The sequence below is a fragment of the Panthera uncia genome, unplaced genomic scaffold (assembly GCF_023721935.1).
Source record: "Panthera uncia isolate 11264 unplaced genomic scaffold, Puncia_PCG_1.0 HiC_scaffold_315, whole genome shotgun sequence".
Classification (NCBI taxonomy): Eukaryota; Metazoa; Chordata; class Mammalia; order Carnivora; family Felidae; genus Panthera; species Panthera uncia.
In genome coordinates this window covers 38237-54960 of record NW_026059446.1, presented here as the reverse complement: position 1 = coordinate 54960, position 16724 = coordinate 38237, and the positions used below count along the sequence as shown (strand labels likewise).

Below are 16724 nucleotides of genomic sequence, written 5' to 3'. Positions count from 1 at the left end.
GCTGTTTTGCTCAAATAGTTCCAACTTTGACCATTGGGAGCTCTTTCACTTGGTTCCTGGGTCCCTTTGACAGATCCCCGGCTTATAGGTTTGTTTGTGTGTTTTTTGAACACTTCCTTATCTCGCGGCTCCAGGCACATCTTGCCTATTTCCTGTCGTAGCCCTAGAGTCAGCCATTTCTCCAAGGAGTCCTGGCTTCTTTTATTGGAGAAAAGAATTAGCAAACAAAGTTTAGGTGCTGGGTGTGCTCATAGCTATCGGGGGTTCTTGCTCTTGGAACCTGTCGGCTGACAGAGCAAAGAAGTATACGAAGAAGTGTGTTTGTTTTAAAGCTAACAGGCTTGAAATATACCAGGCTATTTGGTTTAATGCCCTAACCTATTTTAAGAATATTCTCCTCAACTTTTCATCCCTTCTCCTGATTTCTCCTTAAATTTATATATTGGGTAGTTATATTGTTTGCATAGTACTTTTTTTTTTTTAATAATATGTAAAATCAACCATGCAGGGATCAGATACATGATAGGAAGGGCATGTAGTATTGGGGCTGTTAGTTTATTGCCCACCTTTTCTTATTCTGCAGGCTCATGGTAGGAATTCTTTTGGTGTTTGGATACTGCTAATAATTCCAGGGAACCAATCAATAATCCATGTACAGAAGTTACCTTGGTTTTGAAGCCCACAAAGTGTATATAACAAAAACTAGATCTGTTGCTCAGCCCAATCTGTGGAATTGTATCTTTCCCTTGTTCCCCTCCTTTCCTTGTCTTCTTTATAGTAGTTTTATATTACAGACATACCAATGTCTGTAACATATAGATCACTAACTACAAAAACTTCACTAGTTTACATTTCCACCTTTATAAAGGTGGAAATACACAGAAATGGAGACCTAACAGACACTTAGCTACTGACAAAAAGAATGGCCAGAGAACTATTTGGGAGACAGTCTCCGGACCAGTCCTCTTACTCTGGGTGCAGAAACCAGAAAGTGTAGCTAATCCTTAAATGGCACACAGATGTAATCTTGTAATCTGTCTAATAGACCATTAGGTGATGAGGTTTACTAAAGCCCCCCTCACTGTAATTTAGTGACACATTTAGTATGTTTATTCAGTCATCACATGGCCAGTATCCTGATGCTTTCTTGTGTAGACCTTTTGGTTTAAGGACACCACTTGCAGTAAATGTTTGCTTTGTTTTTCTTTTGGTGAGGGGTAGGGGTAGAAGGTGATCTTGCTGTGACATCTATGTGCCATTTAGGGGTTAGCTACACTTTCTGGTTTCTGCACGCAGAGTAAGAGGACTGGCCCGGAGTCTGTCTCCCAAATAGTTCTCTGGCCATTCCTTTTGTCAGTAGCTAAGTGTCTGTTAGTCTCCATTTCTGTGTATTTCCACTTTTATAAAGGTGGACATGTAAACTAGTGAAGTTTTCATTACTTAGTAGTTAGTGACCTGTGTGTATTTGATGTTATTCTTTAGGCAGTGAAGAAGGGTTGAATAGTCTCAGTGCATAAGCTAATTTTTAATAATCTGTTTGAAAAATAGCTTACTGTACCTATTCTCTCATAGAGAGAAAATGAGTTGTTTGAATTGGCCAGTTACTTGATAAAGCATTTCTGACATTCAGAATGTGTCCAATCTTAAAGTTTGTTTCTAAACATCAAGTTGAAAGTAGCTTCCTATAGGAGGCTCGTGTATTTGACCCTTCAGCAAATACCTGGTAATGGTTCTGAGATTAGTGGTTCACAGAAGGCTATGTATGTGTTTACGGGAATGGGGACGCTCTATACTAATTCAACTTTTTAATTTCCATGGGTTGTTTTGCCTTAGTTTCATTAGTCCATTCATTTATTAACTAGATTTTTTTTTAGCTTTTTGGAAAGAACGTGTTCATGTTGCAAAATACAGCTGAAAACTACACTTTAATTTTGTTTCTGATTTCTTTACACAGCAAATTGCACAAAGTTTAAAAGATGAACAGAAGAAGGTACCTTCGGAAGCTTCGTTTTCAGATGTTCAGTTAGAGGAAACAGAGTCTAATAATCTAACAAAATCTGGTATGTTATGATGTTTAACTCCAACTTTTATTTATTCACTTAAACTTTTATCGAGGCCTTGTCATGTTCCAGACATGAGAAATGAGAAACAGTTTATGTGCCTTTGAGGAGCCCACACTTGAGCAGGCGGGGGTGGGGGTGGGGGGGGGAGATTGATAAGCCACAGATGTAATTCAGTGGTGATATGCCCAAAGGTATACACAGGACACTCTTGGATCATGGATGAAGGGCATCAAAATTACGAAGCTTTGAGTGCAAGAAAGTGAATTCAGTGAGAGGTGTTGTGTCTGAAAGCTCTGCTGTTTATAAAGGCAAGAATGAAGCCAGGTGGAGTAAGGTTAAAGACAGAATAGCACGGAAGAAGGCATGCAGGAATGGAAGACCGTGGATGCTTTTGGGGGAGTCAAGCGGTTTGGTATGTTTGGGTATAGGTTATTTGTAGGGAAGGAGCAGATACAGCAGGCCAGATAGGTGTCAGTCTCGCGGACTTTGAACTTCTTGGTAGTAGAGCATGTTGGCATAATTGTACCACCTGATTTGCATTTGGTAAATATATTGAGTGCCTGGGACTGGGATAAAATACTGATTGAAATGTATGGGATAGCTTGGACTATGGTGCATTTATCGCAGGGAGCAGAATTGTCCAAGAATCATCCTGGATTCTCATGAGTTTAATGTAGACAGCGAGCTGGTTTGTTGTCTCTCCTTCTAGCTCTAACAGGGGTAGTGAAGCTCAGCTCGTCATGGAGCCCAGGACAGCGTGGGATTGGGATAGTGAGAGTGGGAACCTTTCAAGGATCCCAATTGCGTCCATGTTCCCAGGTTCAGGGCATCATCAGGTATTGTGGGTTATTCTATGAACAGTTGATACCTTAAGGCCAGACTGCCAAGCAGACTGGGTATTCCCTCCCTGGCAAAGCCATTTTCTCATGCTTGCCCCATAGGAAGAGAGACTAAAATTTTCTCCTCTGAAATAGAACCTGTGCCATGTCTTAGTATACCTCTTGGTCCTAGAAAACCTTTTCAAGAGTTACTGGAAAACTAGATGACATTTCTGTCTTGCCAATCCTGGTCTTGTACATTTTCCCTTCCCCCAGTAGAGTCTGTATTCTTTTACCCATGCCTGGCCTTAAAGTAAATAAGGTATTGTTGGCAGAACTGTAGAGACTAGTTAGGAGACTGTTTTGTTTTCCATTTGAAAGTTAAAGGTGATTTGAACCAGGGTACTAATGAGGGATGGAGAGAAGTTTATAGATGAGACATACAGTTAAAAGCTTGAGTCAATAGAATTTGATGACATCCTAGATGTGGGGGCTGAGGAAGACTTGGTAGGGTCCATGTGTATATCAGCCTGGAGCTGTGCTGTTCAATATGGTAGCCGCCTGCCATTGAGCATGTGAAATGTGGCTCATCTGAATATGCTGTTAGCATATAAAATGCATACCAAATTTCTCAGGCTTAATATGAAATAAAGAATGGAAAGTACCTTACTGGTAATTTCTGTCTTGATTACATGTTAAAGTGATGATATTTTAAATATATTGGGCTAACTATATTAAAACTCATTCCATTTGTGGTTTTTTTTTTTTTTTTTTTTTTACTTTTTTTAATGTGGCATTTTAATGTGTCCCATCTATCGCTCACATTGTATTTCTGTTGGAACAGTACTGCTCTAGAGCTGTAAAGAGGAGGACTGATCTGGAGATAAAGACAGTGGAGTGCTTGATGCTGTGGGCTTGTATAGGATCACCCCGGCGCTGAGAATAGAGTGATAATAACAGAAATCTGAGAGAGAGAGAGAGAAAAGTAAACCTGAGAGAGAACCTTAACAGACGCTGACGTTAAGGAGCAAAATGGAGTATTCTGGGCGAACTGAGGAAGAATAGCCAGAGAGGTCAGAAGAGAGCGAGAGGATAAGGTGTGATTAAAGCCAAAGGAGGAGGGGTTGGCAGGTAGTTTGGGTGAACAGGTGAGAAATAGGACATCACAACGATACTGTGGTCAGAGTGGGATGGTAGGTTTTAAGAATTAAGAGGTGGAATCGTTTGGAGTAATAAAGTCTATAGAAAGGAATAAAGTACTTCTGAAAGGAAGTCTTGAGAACATCTGTCTATGGGGTTGGGGGTGCAGGGATGGAAATGAAGGTCTTTGGAATTCGGAAGGTCAGGGGCAACCATGTGGTTGTCTGTATGATTGTTGATGGTACTTAGAGTGGTGATAGAATTTGGGATGAAAAAAGCAAGACTGAGTCAGGTGGCACGGGGAGCAAAAAAAGAGGATAATCACTTTTCTCGGTTCTTGGTTTCTTAGTGCGCTGGAAGTGAGAATGAGAAGCCTCCAAAGTGAGGACTTTGAACAACATGGTGTTCACGTAGTAGAACTAGGTGTCTGGGCCAGTGCGAGGGACCGTTGTGTGGAGAGGCTGATTATCAGTGTCTTCAAAAGCACAGGCTCTATTCTCTGCGTAGAGCGGGCGAGAGGAGGGTGGGCTCAGAGACGACGCTGGAGGAAGACTGCCGGAGGCTGAGGGAGAAGCCCTGTTACTTGGCTTTGTTCTGCTCTTCAGAAGGGGCAGCTAGTAGACACTTGCCTTTTGATGGTTTGCCAGGCAAGTAAACTTTCCCTGCATCGGTTGTTTTAATGCTAACTATTTTTCACAGGAAAGTGAAAAAATAAACAAGCCAGTACTTAAAGTACGGTATTTTAAAGTACTTAACATAGATTTGTTTCACTAAACTTTTATTTGGGGGTAATGTTTTGGCTCTTTATTTTGAAGGAGGGATCTTACAGACCTAATCTTAGCACAACTATAGATACTTAATCTCCTAAATATTCTTTGATAAAATTTGTCTAGTTTGTTCTTTTTAAGGAACTTCATATAGATATTTTAAAGTAAGACCCCATAGAGGGGCTTTTAAAGTCACCCAAGTATTCAGAAATGAACTATTGTGACCTCATCAAAATAAAAAGCTTTTGCACAGCAAAGGAAACAATCAGCAAAACTAAAAGGCAGCCGATGGAATGGGAGAAGATATTTGCAAACGACATGTCAGATAAAGGGTTAGTATCCAAAACCTATAGAGAATTTATCAAACTCAACAACCCAAAAAAAACAATCCAGTGAAGAAATGGGCAAAAGACACGAATAGACACTTCGCCAAAGAAGACATCGAGATGGCCAGTCAACACATGAAAAAATGCTCAACATTACTCATCATCCAGGAAATACAAATCAGAACCACAATGAGATACCACCTCAACCTGTCAGAATGGCTAAAATTAACAACTCAGGCAACAACAGATGTTGGCGAGGATGTGGAGAAAGAGGATCTCTTTTGCACTGCTGGTGGGAATGCAAGCTGGTACAGCCACTCTGGAAAACAGTATGGAAGTTCATCAAAAAATTAAAATAGAACTACCCTGTGACCCAGCAATTACACTAGTAGGTATTTATCCAAGGGATACAGGTATGCTGTTTCGAAGGGACACATGCACCCCAATGTTTATAGCAGCACTACCAACAATTGCCAAAGTATGGAAAGCACCCAAATGTCCATTGATGGATGAATGGATAAAGAAGATATGGTACATCTATACAATGGAGTATTACTCGGCAATCAAAAAAGAATGAAATCTTGCCATTTGCAACTATGTGGATGGAACTAGAGGGTATTAGGCTAAGCAAAATTCGTCAGAGAAAGACAAATATCATATGACTTCACTCATATGAGGAGTTTAAGATACAAAGCAGATGAACATAAGGGAAGGGAAGCAAAAATAATATAAAAACAGAAAGGGCGACAAAACAGTCTCATAAATATGGAGAACAAACTGAGGGTTACTGGAGAGGTTTTGGGAGGGGGGATGGGCTAAATGGGTAAGGGGCTTAAGGAATCTACTCCTGAAATCATTGTTGCACTATATGCTAACTAACTTGGATGTAAATTAAAAAAATAAATAAAAATACCAGAAAAATAAATAAATAAAATCACACAAGTATTACATGCTTTTGAAAAACAAAAACTTAAGCTTACAGAATTATAAAATGAAAGCACTGACCTACGATATTCTCCTCTTTGTTTTTGCTCATAAATCTATATACCGTAATCTCCGGATCTCCTCCTAAGCCTAGGCAGTTCTGGCTCTTTTTTAAAAAAAGGAATTATATTTTGCTTGGCTATCCTTTTATTTTTTTTATTATTGAAAAGATTTCAAATATACAGAAAAGTAGAAAGAATGATACAATGAACAGTGCGTACCAGTACCCACCACCTGGATTCAAGACTTAATATTTTATCACATTACATATACATATATTCTTTTGCTAATCATTTTATTTTTTATATTTTTTTAAAGTTTAGTTATGTAATCTGTACACCCAGTGCTGGGCTCAAACTCATGACCCCAAGATCAAGAGCCACCTGCTTCTCTGACTGAGCCAGCCAGGTGCCCCAATCTTTTGCTGATGACTTTAAATTATTGACATCATTGCCAGTTTACTCTTGAGCATTTCGTCATCTCTCCAGAAAGTAAGGACATCTCTTACATAACCATAAACCATTATTGCATTAAAACATTCAATAAAGTTTCCTAATGTCCTCTCATACCCAGCCCTTATTTCACTCTTCCCTCTTGCTCCAAAGTATTATCTTAGCTCTGCTTTTGTGGCTCATTTCAACTCTGGTCTCTTGAGCTGAAGTGATTGTGCTTTCCTTACAAAGCCAACCAAGCCCCCCTCCATCTCCTCACCCTTACTGGTGTCTGACCTGTCTTGGAAAGAGGGGGGATAATTCTCTTCACTTGGGAAATGGATAGACTGAGGAGGCCTGTAAGTGATACAGCTTAGATCATGGAAGGCAGGTTGTCAGGCAAACCAGCTTTGATTAATTTTCCTGTTTAACATTGCTTTGTTTTCTTGTCATTCCCCCACCTCCGTAGGCTCCCACTTGCTTCCCCATGACTACTCACAGGTCTACCTCCTTTTTGTATAATGTGTATATACTGTTCATTTATTCCATAAAGATTATTGATCACAGTTTGGGCATAGCTATTTGAGTTAAGCATATATATGAGGTATACACACACACACACACACACACACACACACACACACATATTCATGTGTATTCTTACTGTGTTAAATCTTAGCTATCACCGATTCGGGGGTTCCTGTGGGATTTTTTTTTTTTTTTTTAAGATTTCTTTTTCTTTTCTTTCTTGCTTTCTTGTTATGTTTTTTTTTTTTTTTTTAATTAAGTAAACTCTACCCCCAACATGGGGCCCAAACTTATGAATTCAGGAGTTCCATGCTCTACTGACTGAGGTAGCCAGGTACCCCCCTTGGCATTCTTGATTAAAGGTGAAGAAAATCTAGAAAAAATGGATGCCCCTAGGTATTGATAACTAAAGAGAACAAACAGGTTACAGTTGCCATGCAAGTAAGACGTATGTAGTGTATGGAATGTGTCTTTTCCATTTGGATTTTTAGGTTCAACAGAATCCCTCAATCCTAGACCACAGACGACAATTTCTCCAGCAGATCTTCATGGAATGTGGTATCCTACAGTTCGAAGAACTCTTGTGTGTCTCTCCAAATTGTACAGATGCATAGATGTATGTGTGTAAATTCTTGTATCTTTAGTGTAAATTGCTTGCTGTTTCACGTGAAATTTTTTAATTTTAATTTTATTTTAAGATATCGATGTAGTATTTTGTTTGGTATCAAATTCAAATCATACGATTTTTCAGTACAGAGGTAGGTTTAAGATGAGTCTAAGTTAGGAATTCTTAACCTGTGCATTCTTTAGAACCTTAGAATTCACTAGTGGCCTTTAGGGAGTCTGTGAACACCTTGAGATTGTGGGCAAAATTGTGTATGTATGTTTATATTTGTGTCTTTCTGAGAAGGGTTATGGCTTTTATTGCTTTTCATAGGGACCTATGACCACATATAAGTTTAAAACTACTAGTTAAGTCATCTGTTTTAGTTTAGTTTATAGATAAGGAAAAAGACATGCAGAAAGGTTAAGTGATATGTCCAGTGTCACATGGGCATAATGTACATTTAGTATTAAATTTATTATTAAATGCATCTACTTTAGTTTTGTACTCCATTTAAATCAGCATCCTTGATAAGTACTATTAAGGTTGCATGTGTTTCTTTTTTTTTTTTTTTTTTTTTTTTTAATTTTTTTTTTTTTTTTTTCAACATTTATTTATTTTTGGGACAGAGAGAGACAGAGCATGAACGGGGGAGGGGCAGAGAGAGAGGGAGACACAGAATCGGAAACAGGCTCCAGGCTCTGAGCCATCAGCCCAGAGCCTGACGCGGGGCTCGAACTCACGGAGTGCGAGATCGTGACCTGGCTGAAGTCGGACGCCCAACCGACTGCGCCACCCAGGCGCCCCTAAGGTTGCATGTGTTTCTAATCATGGGATTAATTTTCGTTGTTTGCTGAAATTAGCAGTACTTTTTTTTCCCTTAAGCACCAACTTAAACGTTGCATTGATTTTAGGTAAGAGTTATTGTACACATTCCAGAATGTTTAATGATACGATTAATGTAGATGCATAGTGGTGGGTGATTATCAATCTTGACAGATTATTTGTCTATATTTATTTACTGTTAGGAACTTGCTGCTGAAATGTAAGATTCAGTGTTTTTTTGTTTTGTTTAAGTTTTATTTAAGTAATCTCTACCCAACATGGGGCTTGAACTCACAACCCCGAGATTAAGAATTGCCCGTTCCTCTGACTGAGCCAGCCAGGCATCCCTAAAATTCAGTGGTTTTACTTTAAATTAAACTGTGTAACAACTCCAGTAGCATATGAAGAAAAAAGCGATTAAATACAACAGACAATTAATTGTCCAAATGCTACTGTTTCTTAAGAATATAGTTCATAGGGGGTGTGTATGTTCCCCCCAACCCCCGCATAGAGATACATTTTTTAGAACTTGGGTGACTGAGCCTTTGTTTTAAAGTTGGTTTTATTGAGTTAAAAAAAAAAGCCTCCAACATATTGAAGTCAGGGCTCCATGGGGTCAGAACCACATCTGCCTTGTCCACCCACCACTGTGCATCCAGCATTTAGCACAGAGCCTAGCATGAAATAGGTGCTAAGGAGATGTTGGAGGGTCACATGAGTGTCTTGAGAGATGCACATTACAAAAGCATGTATTGGTCTAGAAATAGGAATAGGAGTAGGAAATGCCAGGGGGAATATTGCCAGTAATATAACTTAATTCAGCTATATTGAGGGTAAGCAAGCATTCATTGTTCGTTGTACTCGGCTTCCATTTTTTCTTTTTCCTGTGTTGTGAAATACTTCAGGGTAATGTTTTTCTTTTATTTCACCAGAGGGCAGTGTTCCAAGGATTGTCCCAGGAAGCCTTGTCTGCCTGCATTCAGTCACTACTTGGAGCATCAGAGTCTATCAGCAAAAACAAGGTTTGATGAAGTGTTAGGTGAAATCTTGTTACCTATAATAATACTGTTCAATACAGCATTTATTTATAGGCGCAGAAATTTAAAGCCGTGTTGGCAGTAGGATATGTTTGTTTAATGTGATTTAATTTTGAGGCCCTTTAAGAGAAGCTAGAACAGTTGACCCTTGAAAAGCACAGGAGTTACGGGGCACAGGTCCCCCCACGAAGTTGAAGATACATGTAGAATTTTTGACTCCTCGAACACTGAACTACTAATAAATAGCCTTCTGTTGACTGGAAGCCTTAGTGACTGATAACATAGTCAATTAGCACATTTTGTATGTTATATGTATTATGTACTGTATTCCTAGAATAAAATAAGCTAGAGAAAAGAAAATGTTATTAGGAAAATCATGGGCAAGAGAAAATACATTTACATTATGTACTCTAAAAAATGCACGTGTGTAAGTGGACCAGCGCAGTTCAAACCATGTTGTTCAAGGTTCAGTTGTATTTTGTTATAGTGCTAAATAAAGACTACGCTGTATAAAAGAGTGCCAATTTTGCTCAAGTACCAACAATGATACTTAGGTTATACATTCTGTAGGATAAAAGTTTCTTACTATACTCTTAGAAACTGGGAAGGTAGTAGATTCCTGTTTCCCTGGAAGACCAAAACTGTGTTTTCAAGGGAATGTAGCAATTTATAATCATCCTTCAGTGATGGTTTTAAATTGTTGAGCAGAGGAAATCTACTAAGTCAATTTGGAAGACAGTTGTGGCCCATGGGTTGCATGACTGGAAGTAGTTGCCATGACTTTGTGACTTAGTTTTTAATCAAGAAGGGATCTGGGGCTGAAGGCCTCTGAGAATTTTTTACAGCCTGGTCAGAAATGTTGCTCTGTTTAACCCTCTGTTAAAATACCTGTTACCCAGGGGGAGGGAGCTGTGGGAGGTGTTTTCAGGGAAACCTTTTTGGCTGCTTGAGTCTTCAAGGCTTTAGGTAAATTAGGGTAACACACACACACACACACACACACACACACACACACACACACAGCTTCCCACCAAAGAATTTGGGGTTCTATTGCTAGGAAAGTTGTACCTCTGTGACAACTTCATTCTCCCACTCGTGGAATGGAAGGTTACAATTTTTGTTTGCTAGAAAGAGGATGGAAAGTTAGTTGTAGACAGGCAGATTTAAGTTTTAAAAAATGTTTCTAAGTCTGAGCTCTCACATTTCCTATAATACATGAAATCAGGAAAAACATTCTAATATTAGGTAAATGGTTAAATAAATTGTGGCATGTTCCATATAGTAGACTGTTACACGACCATTAAATTTTTAATGAAGCAATAACATTCAACTTAGATATGTTAAGGCAAAAAAAAAAAGGATACAAACCAGATATACATTAGGACTTTAGTGAAAACGCTTTTGAAAGCTTTTGGGAGACTGTGGATGATTTTCCCTTCTTTTCTCTATACTTTTCTTATTTTCAAGATTTTCTAGCATGGGCATGTGTTTCTTAGATCATCGGGAGAAAAAAAATGACCTAATTTAAAAATAAGTGTATCGACTTAGGTCTTATACCACTGTTCTCTTTTTAAAGGGAAGTATGAAGGGCTTTTTGATTCTTCAGTCCTTACCCTGTGAGGCCTGTGAGGCTGTCCTATTTTATCTAGCTTTGCTTCCTACATATTATAAGGGGTTTAAGTATGTATGAGGAAGCCCTCTATTTGGTAAGCATTAGCTAATTTATTGTCATTGTGGAGTTTGCACTTTTGCCTTTCAAGAAAATGATCACTTAATGCGTTGGCTTTTTAAGGCAAGAAATTGTTCTTCTGTACTTTTAAATTGAGCACCTAGTGTATCAGTAAATTACTAACATGGTACCATTCACTGGATAACAGCTGTAGTAAAGTCAATCTATATTGTACTATTTTTGCCCCTTGGAGTTGTTAGTTTTTTGAAAAATAGAGCAAGTATTCAGAATGTTTCCTGCTTATTTAATGCTCTGTGTGCCAGAGTGCAAAGTGAGTTTCCATCAATAAATCATACTTCTATATTGATTATGGGTTTATTTAGAAGGAGGGAAGAGAGAGAGAAACCAGAGAGGAGTTACTTTGCTTAATAACCCCTTTAAAATTTTTATTATTTACTGAAGGACTTTATTCTTTTCCTAGTATAGTGTAACATCATTAGAAATATTTTCAAAGTAAAATTCTATCTTGAGTAGGCAGCAAGAACGAGCAAACACAGCCTTGCTTTTGTTAATATACAGACATTTTCCTGAAATGAAAGTTATCATTTTTCACTGTTTCAGGATTGGGTCTGAGCTTTGGCAATAAAGTTGGAATCAAGACCGTTCCGGACAGGGCCTAACAGGGAAGATGCCCATGTGGCCGCTCTCTCTGTCTCTCTTTTTTTTTAAATTTATTTATTTTTTAATTTACATTCAAGTTAGCATATAGTGCAACAATGATTTCAGGAGTATATTCCCTAAGCCCCTTACCCATTTAGCCCATCCCCCATCCCCAAACCTCTCCAATAACCCTCTGTTTGTTCTCCATATTTAAGAGTTCCTTATGTTTTGTCCCCGTCCCTGTTTTTATATTATTTTTGCTTCCCTTCCCTTATGTTCATCTGCTTTGTATCTTAAAGTCCTCATATGAGTGAAGTCATGGTATTTGTCTTTCTCTGACAAATTTTGCTTAGCATAATACCCTCTAGTTCCATCCATGTAGTTGCAAATGGCAAGATTTCATTCTTCTTGATTGCCGAGTAATCCCCCATTGTATATATATATACCACATCTTCTTTATCCATTCATCCACCGATGGACATTTGGGCTCTTTCCATACTTCGGCTAGTGTTGATAGTGCCCGGTGCAGCCACTCTCAGGGTGTAGGCAGGCAAGGCTCTGTCAGTGGGAAGATAATCCACAATGGTAACCCCAACTCATTTCTGCCTTTGGAAGCTCCTTTTGTATTTTTGTGTAAATGTGATTATTTCTGATATTCGGGATATTGAAGCCACTTTGACCAAATAGTGAGAGCCCTGTTACTTAATGAGAAGCCAGAAAGCTCAGGTCGGAATCATGCTCATGCTTTGAACTTTACTTCCTACTCCGTGCTGAGGTTGGGTCACTCCATCTCTTCTGTTTCTGAACCAAATTAAAGTAGATTTGATTTCTTTTTCTAAATGTGTTGACTTTACAACCTTTGGTCTGATTTACTTCCTTGGATTGACAGAGTGGATGGCCGTGTTAGTAAGGGTTTGCAGCAAGATTTTTCCAGGGAGTTCTAACATGGGTAATATGGGGAGAGTTCACTGCACACCAAGGGAGCATGGGTACATACGGTTAGGTTAAGGGCCATGAACTTAGGTAGATTAATGTTGATTAATAACACATGTGTTTTATGTTTTTTATTTAATCTGTGATGATATCCATTTTTCTGTTTTACAATTTAGACTCAGATTGATGGACAACTTTTCTTAATTAAGCACCTTTTGATCCTTCGTGAACAGATTGCTCCATTTCATACCGAATTCACCATTAAGGAAATTTCCCTGGACCTCAAGAAAACTAGAGGTACTTTATTGTCCTGGCTGGCACAGTTGGGTGTGTTTGACCTGTCCAAATGTGTCAGCAAAGGTTATAGGTTTATTTTATGTTCATCTGCAATTGTTTTTGCATGCTGTGCTTGCTAAGCTTGTTACTTGTTCGTACTAAGCTGAGCTGTCAACATCCTAACTACATCTAACTTGCTATATTTTCCTTATGAAGGGAACTGTATCCGAGCAGTTCAGTTTGTAATATAGCGTTACTTCTCTTTGACTCTGCTACATATTACCATAACCAGTGAAAAAATGAAAAATCAGTGTAACAGCTACTTACAGTGTCAGCTAATTGGAGTGATTTTAAACACTGAGTAGAGTTTGTCAGTTCATGAAAATTCAGGAAGCCAGCTGGGTAAAATGGAGGAGTACTTATCTAAGAGTCTGAAAGAGTTGGGTTCTGTTCCTGGCCCATCATTTCCTGGCTCTTGTGTGATCTTGGGTGGGGGTTTTAGCTTTTCTGTCCCAGGGAAAATGAGCAGAATCAACTTGTCATGATAACTTCACGAGGTTATTGAGATCATTAAGCATGAAAATGTATGTTAAAGTGCTTTATAAGCCTTAGATGCATAAATAAGCCTAATTGGTATTATTAAATCAGCTAGTTGTTAAATAATTATGTGGATAGGAGTTTTGAATTGTTAATAGACATTGAATCATTTTGGGAAAGATGATTCATCCATCCTAATGATTTGTCTCTGACTGGATTAACAGAGCTCATTTCTAAAAGATCAAAATAGTTATTTTCTAAGATGTTGATCTTAAGTGGTTCAAGATATACGGTACTAAGAATATCCCTAGTTTCCCCTACATACAAATTTATCTAAATTTTATCTTTTCTTAACCATTTCCAAGAGAATTAAGCTCCAGTGCCTTAAGCCATTGTTTATATAATGAATCTCTCTCTTGAGTATTGGGGGAATTGAGAAAATAGTTACTCAGATGATTTCCTGTACTCTGTGGTTCAGGAGAACTCCAGATACAGGATTTGCACAGGCAGCCGGTTTTTAGTTCCCTAATGACTGCGCTTATAAAAATAGTGGGCTTGACGTAACTCACCTGAGAACCAAAGTGGTTTCATCATGAGCCATGTTAGAACAGTTTACTCTTTCTTTTCCTAGTGCTCTCTCCTTTTCACCACAGAAAATACCTTTTGGTTCTGTTGGAATTTGAATAGTAACCCTGTGTGTTATTTATATACTTTGTGATTTATTTATTTTTATAATTTTTAAAAATATTTATTTATTTTTGAGAGAGAGAGATGCACACAGAGCATGAACAGGGGAGGGGCAGAAGGCAAGGGAGACACAGAATCCGAAGCAGGCTCCAGGCTCTGAGCTGTCAGCACAGAGCCTGATGTGGGGCTCGAACCCACGAACCGTGAGATCATGGCCTGAGCTGAAGTTGGACACTTAACGGACTGAGCCACCCAGGTGCCCCTGTTTTTGTTTTTGTTTTTTTTTTTAAATTTTATTTTAAACAGCAGCCAGGTTTCCTGGCTTTTGGCTTTTATAGGATGAATAATTTTTTTAGAGCTTATTCTCATCAGAGGCTCCCATCCCCTAACCAGTCTAGTTGATTCCCTTCTGTCCTTTCAGTGAGAGGCATGGGAATAGTGTTCTAACCTTGAAGGGTGCCAAGGGCTGCTGGTCCTTAACTGTTTTTAAGTGATGGGATAAAGTAGGGCTGATCTACTTTCTTTCACTTAATTTCTAATTCTTTTTTTATTTAATTTTTAATTTTTTTTAACTTAATCCAAATTAGTATATAGTCTTTCACTTAATTTCTAATGCATATTTGTTGCTGCTTAGTTAGTTCTAGTATAGACCCAGTGAAGTGTGAGAAAATGAAATGCCCTGAGATTTTGGCAAATACTGTTATTTATTTATTTCTTTATTTTAACGTTTATTTATTTTTGAGAGAGGGAGACAGAGTGTTAAGTGAGGGGTGGGGCAGAGAGAGAGGGAGACACAGAATCTGAAGCAGGCTCCAGGCTCTGAGCTGTCAGCCCAGAGCCTGATGCGGGGCTCGAACTCATGAGCCGTGAGATCATGACCTGAGCCGAAGTCAGATGCTTAACCGACTGAGCCACCCAGGCGCCCCAGCAAATGCTGGCTTAAAGTATGTTTTCCCTAAAACATTATAAAGCCTGTGTAATCCTACAAAACTGATTTGATTCTATTTATCACAGTCTTTTAGGTTATCTGGTAGGAAAGACAGCAGAAGCAAGGAGCCATTTACCAAAGCTTTACTCTCAGTGCTGAGCGTGACAAAGAGGCCTTTTTCAGTCAGATCAGGGTGCGGGCAGTAGTACCCCTGTGTGTATACTGGTAAAAACCAGGGTTAGAAACATTTCGTGCTCTGCTTTCTGCCGTGTGGCAAAGCGAAGAAATGTCTTTTCTTACTGTCACTTAAGAATACTTGCTCTCTTTAAACCTCTAACCTCTCATGACTAACACTGTGTCTTATTGCATTTGAACATCAATGAGACCTCAGTTAGTGCTTTGTGTAGATTCTAGTTAGTCTGGAGGTTGAGGGGTAAATATGTCCTTTTGGTGTTTTCTTTCTGGCTGACACATGAGTTTATTCACTCTGCTTTTCAAATGAATAAATTTCTGTGCCAGGCAGGATCCTGACAAATGAAGCTGGGTAAGTATATGAATTGTTTTTTTTTTTTTTTTTTTTTTTTTTTAACCTGTTTTTTACCCTAAAAGTAAAGCAGTGGAATTTTAAGGTATCAATTACCATTTATCATTTTTCTTTTCTTTTCTTTTTTTTTTTTTTTTTCTGTAAATGACTAATTGAGATCAATAGTCATGTCCCAAGTCTGACTTGTGGAAAATAACTGTGTGGTGGGTACTGTAGCTGTGGTTGCCGCTGATCTCACGCTCCTCCATCCATGGTGGTGAGTTGGTAGAAATGAAACTTCTCTTGCTTTGTGGTAACAGAGAACCAGTGTATATTAACACGCTGAAACCGTAACTCGGCTTTTCTCTTAAAACTGTACATGTTCACGGGATGAGTAATTTTGTTTCGCAGATGCAGCGTTTAAAATCCTGAACCCTATGACTGTCCCAAGATTTTTTAGGCTGAATAGCAACAACGCCTTGATAGAGTTCTTGTTGGAGGTGAGAAGGAGTCTGTTTCATTGGTGGCGGGAGATAAACGGCATTCTTTACACGTCTGGTCATTTCCAGGCACATAAAAACAGGAGGAAATTGTCATCTTCTTTTTAAGGGTACTCCTGAGATAAGAGAACATTATCTTGACTCTAAAAAAGATGTAGACCGTCATCTGAAATCGGCCTGTGAGCAGTTTATTCAGCAGCAGACCAAGCAGTTTGTAGAGCAGCTGGAGGAGTTCATGACAAAGGTAGAGACCTTGGTGCATATTTGCTAAAGTAATTTTGAATTCTCCCTTCGATTTCCTTTTGAATTACTCTCTTGTGAAAACTCTGGCAGGAGACAGCAACTAGTAAGCCCAAATCTTAATGATTCCGTCTGGGAAATCACCGTGTTTCCTATTACGGAAGCTTTTTGGTTTGGACTTTTAGATACGCTTACACAGTTTTTGGTTTTTAAGAGAAAGAGTGCAAATATTGACTCCTAGCCAAAAT

At 38.7% G+C, this 16724-nt stretch overlaps 1 protein-coding gene across 2 annotated transcripts in view; it reads left to right on the top strand.

Moving 5' to 3' along the window:
• The first annotated feature begins 305 nt into the window (after positions 1–305).
• Positions 306–16724, top strand: part of LOC125917930 (conserved oligomeric Golgi complex subunit 3) — a 31590-nt gene continuing 15171 nt past the window's right edge. Inside the window, exons 1-6 of one of the 2 annotated variants that reach the window (XM_049623996.1) lie at positions 306–2060; positions 7549–7673; positions 9419–9508; positions 12962–13082; positions 16148–16236; positions 16346–16480. In XM_049623996.1, the coding sequence (XP_049479953.1) occupies positions 7611–7673; positions 9419–9508; positions 12962–13082; positions 16148–16236; positions 16346–16480 (498 nt within the window). In that variant the 5' untranslated portion in view covers positions 306–2060; positions 7549–7610. Of the gene's footprint in view, positions 2061–7312; positions 7674–9418; positions 9509–12961; positions 13083–16147; positions 16237–16345; positions 16481–16724 lie in introns of those variants that run through there. The other variant, XM_049623997.1, reaches the window with a different exon arrangement.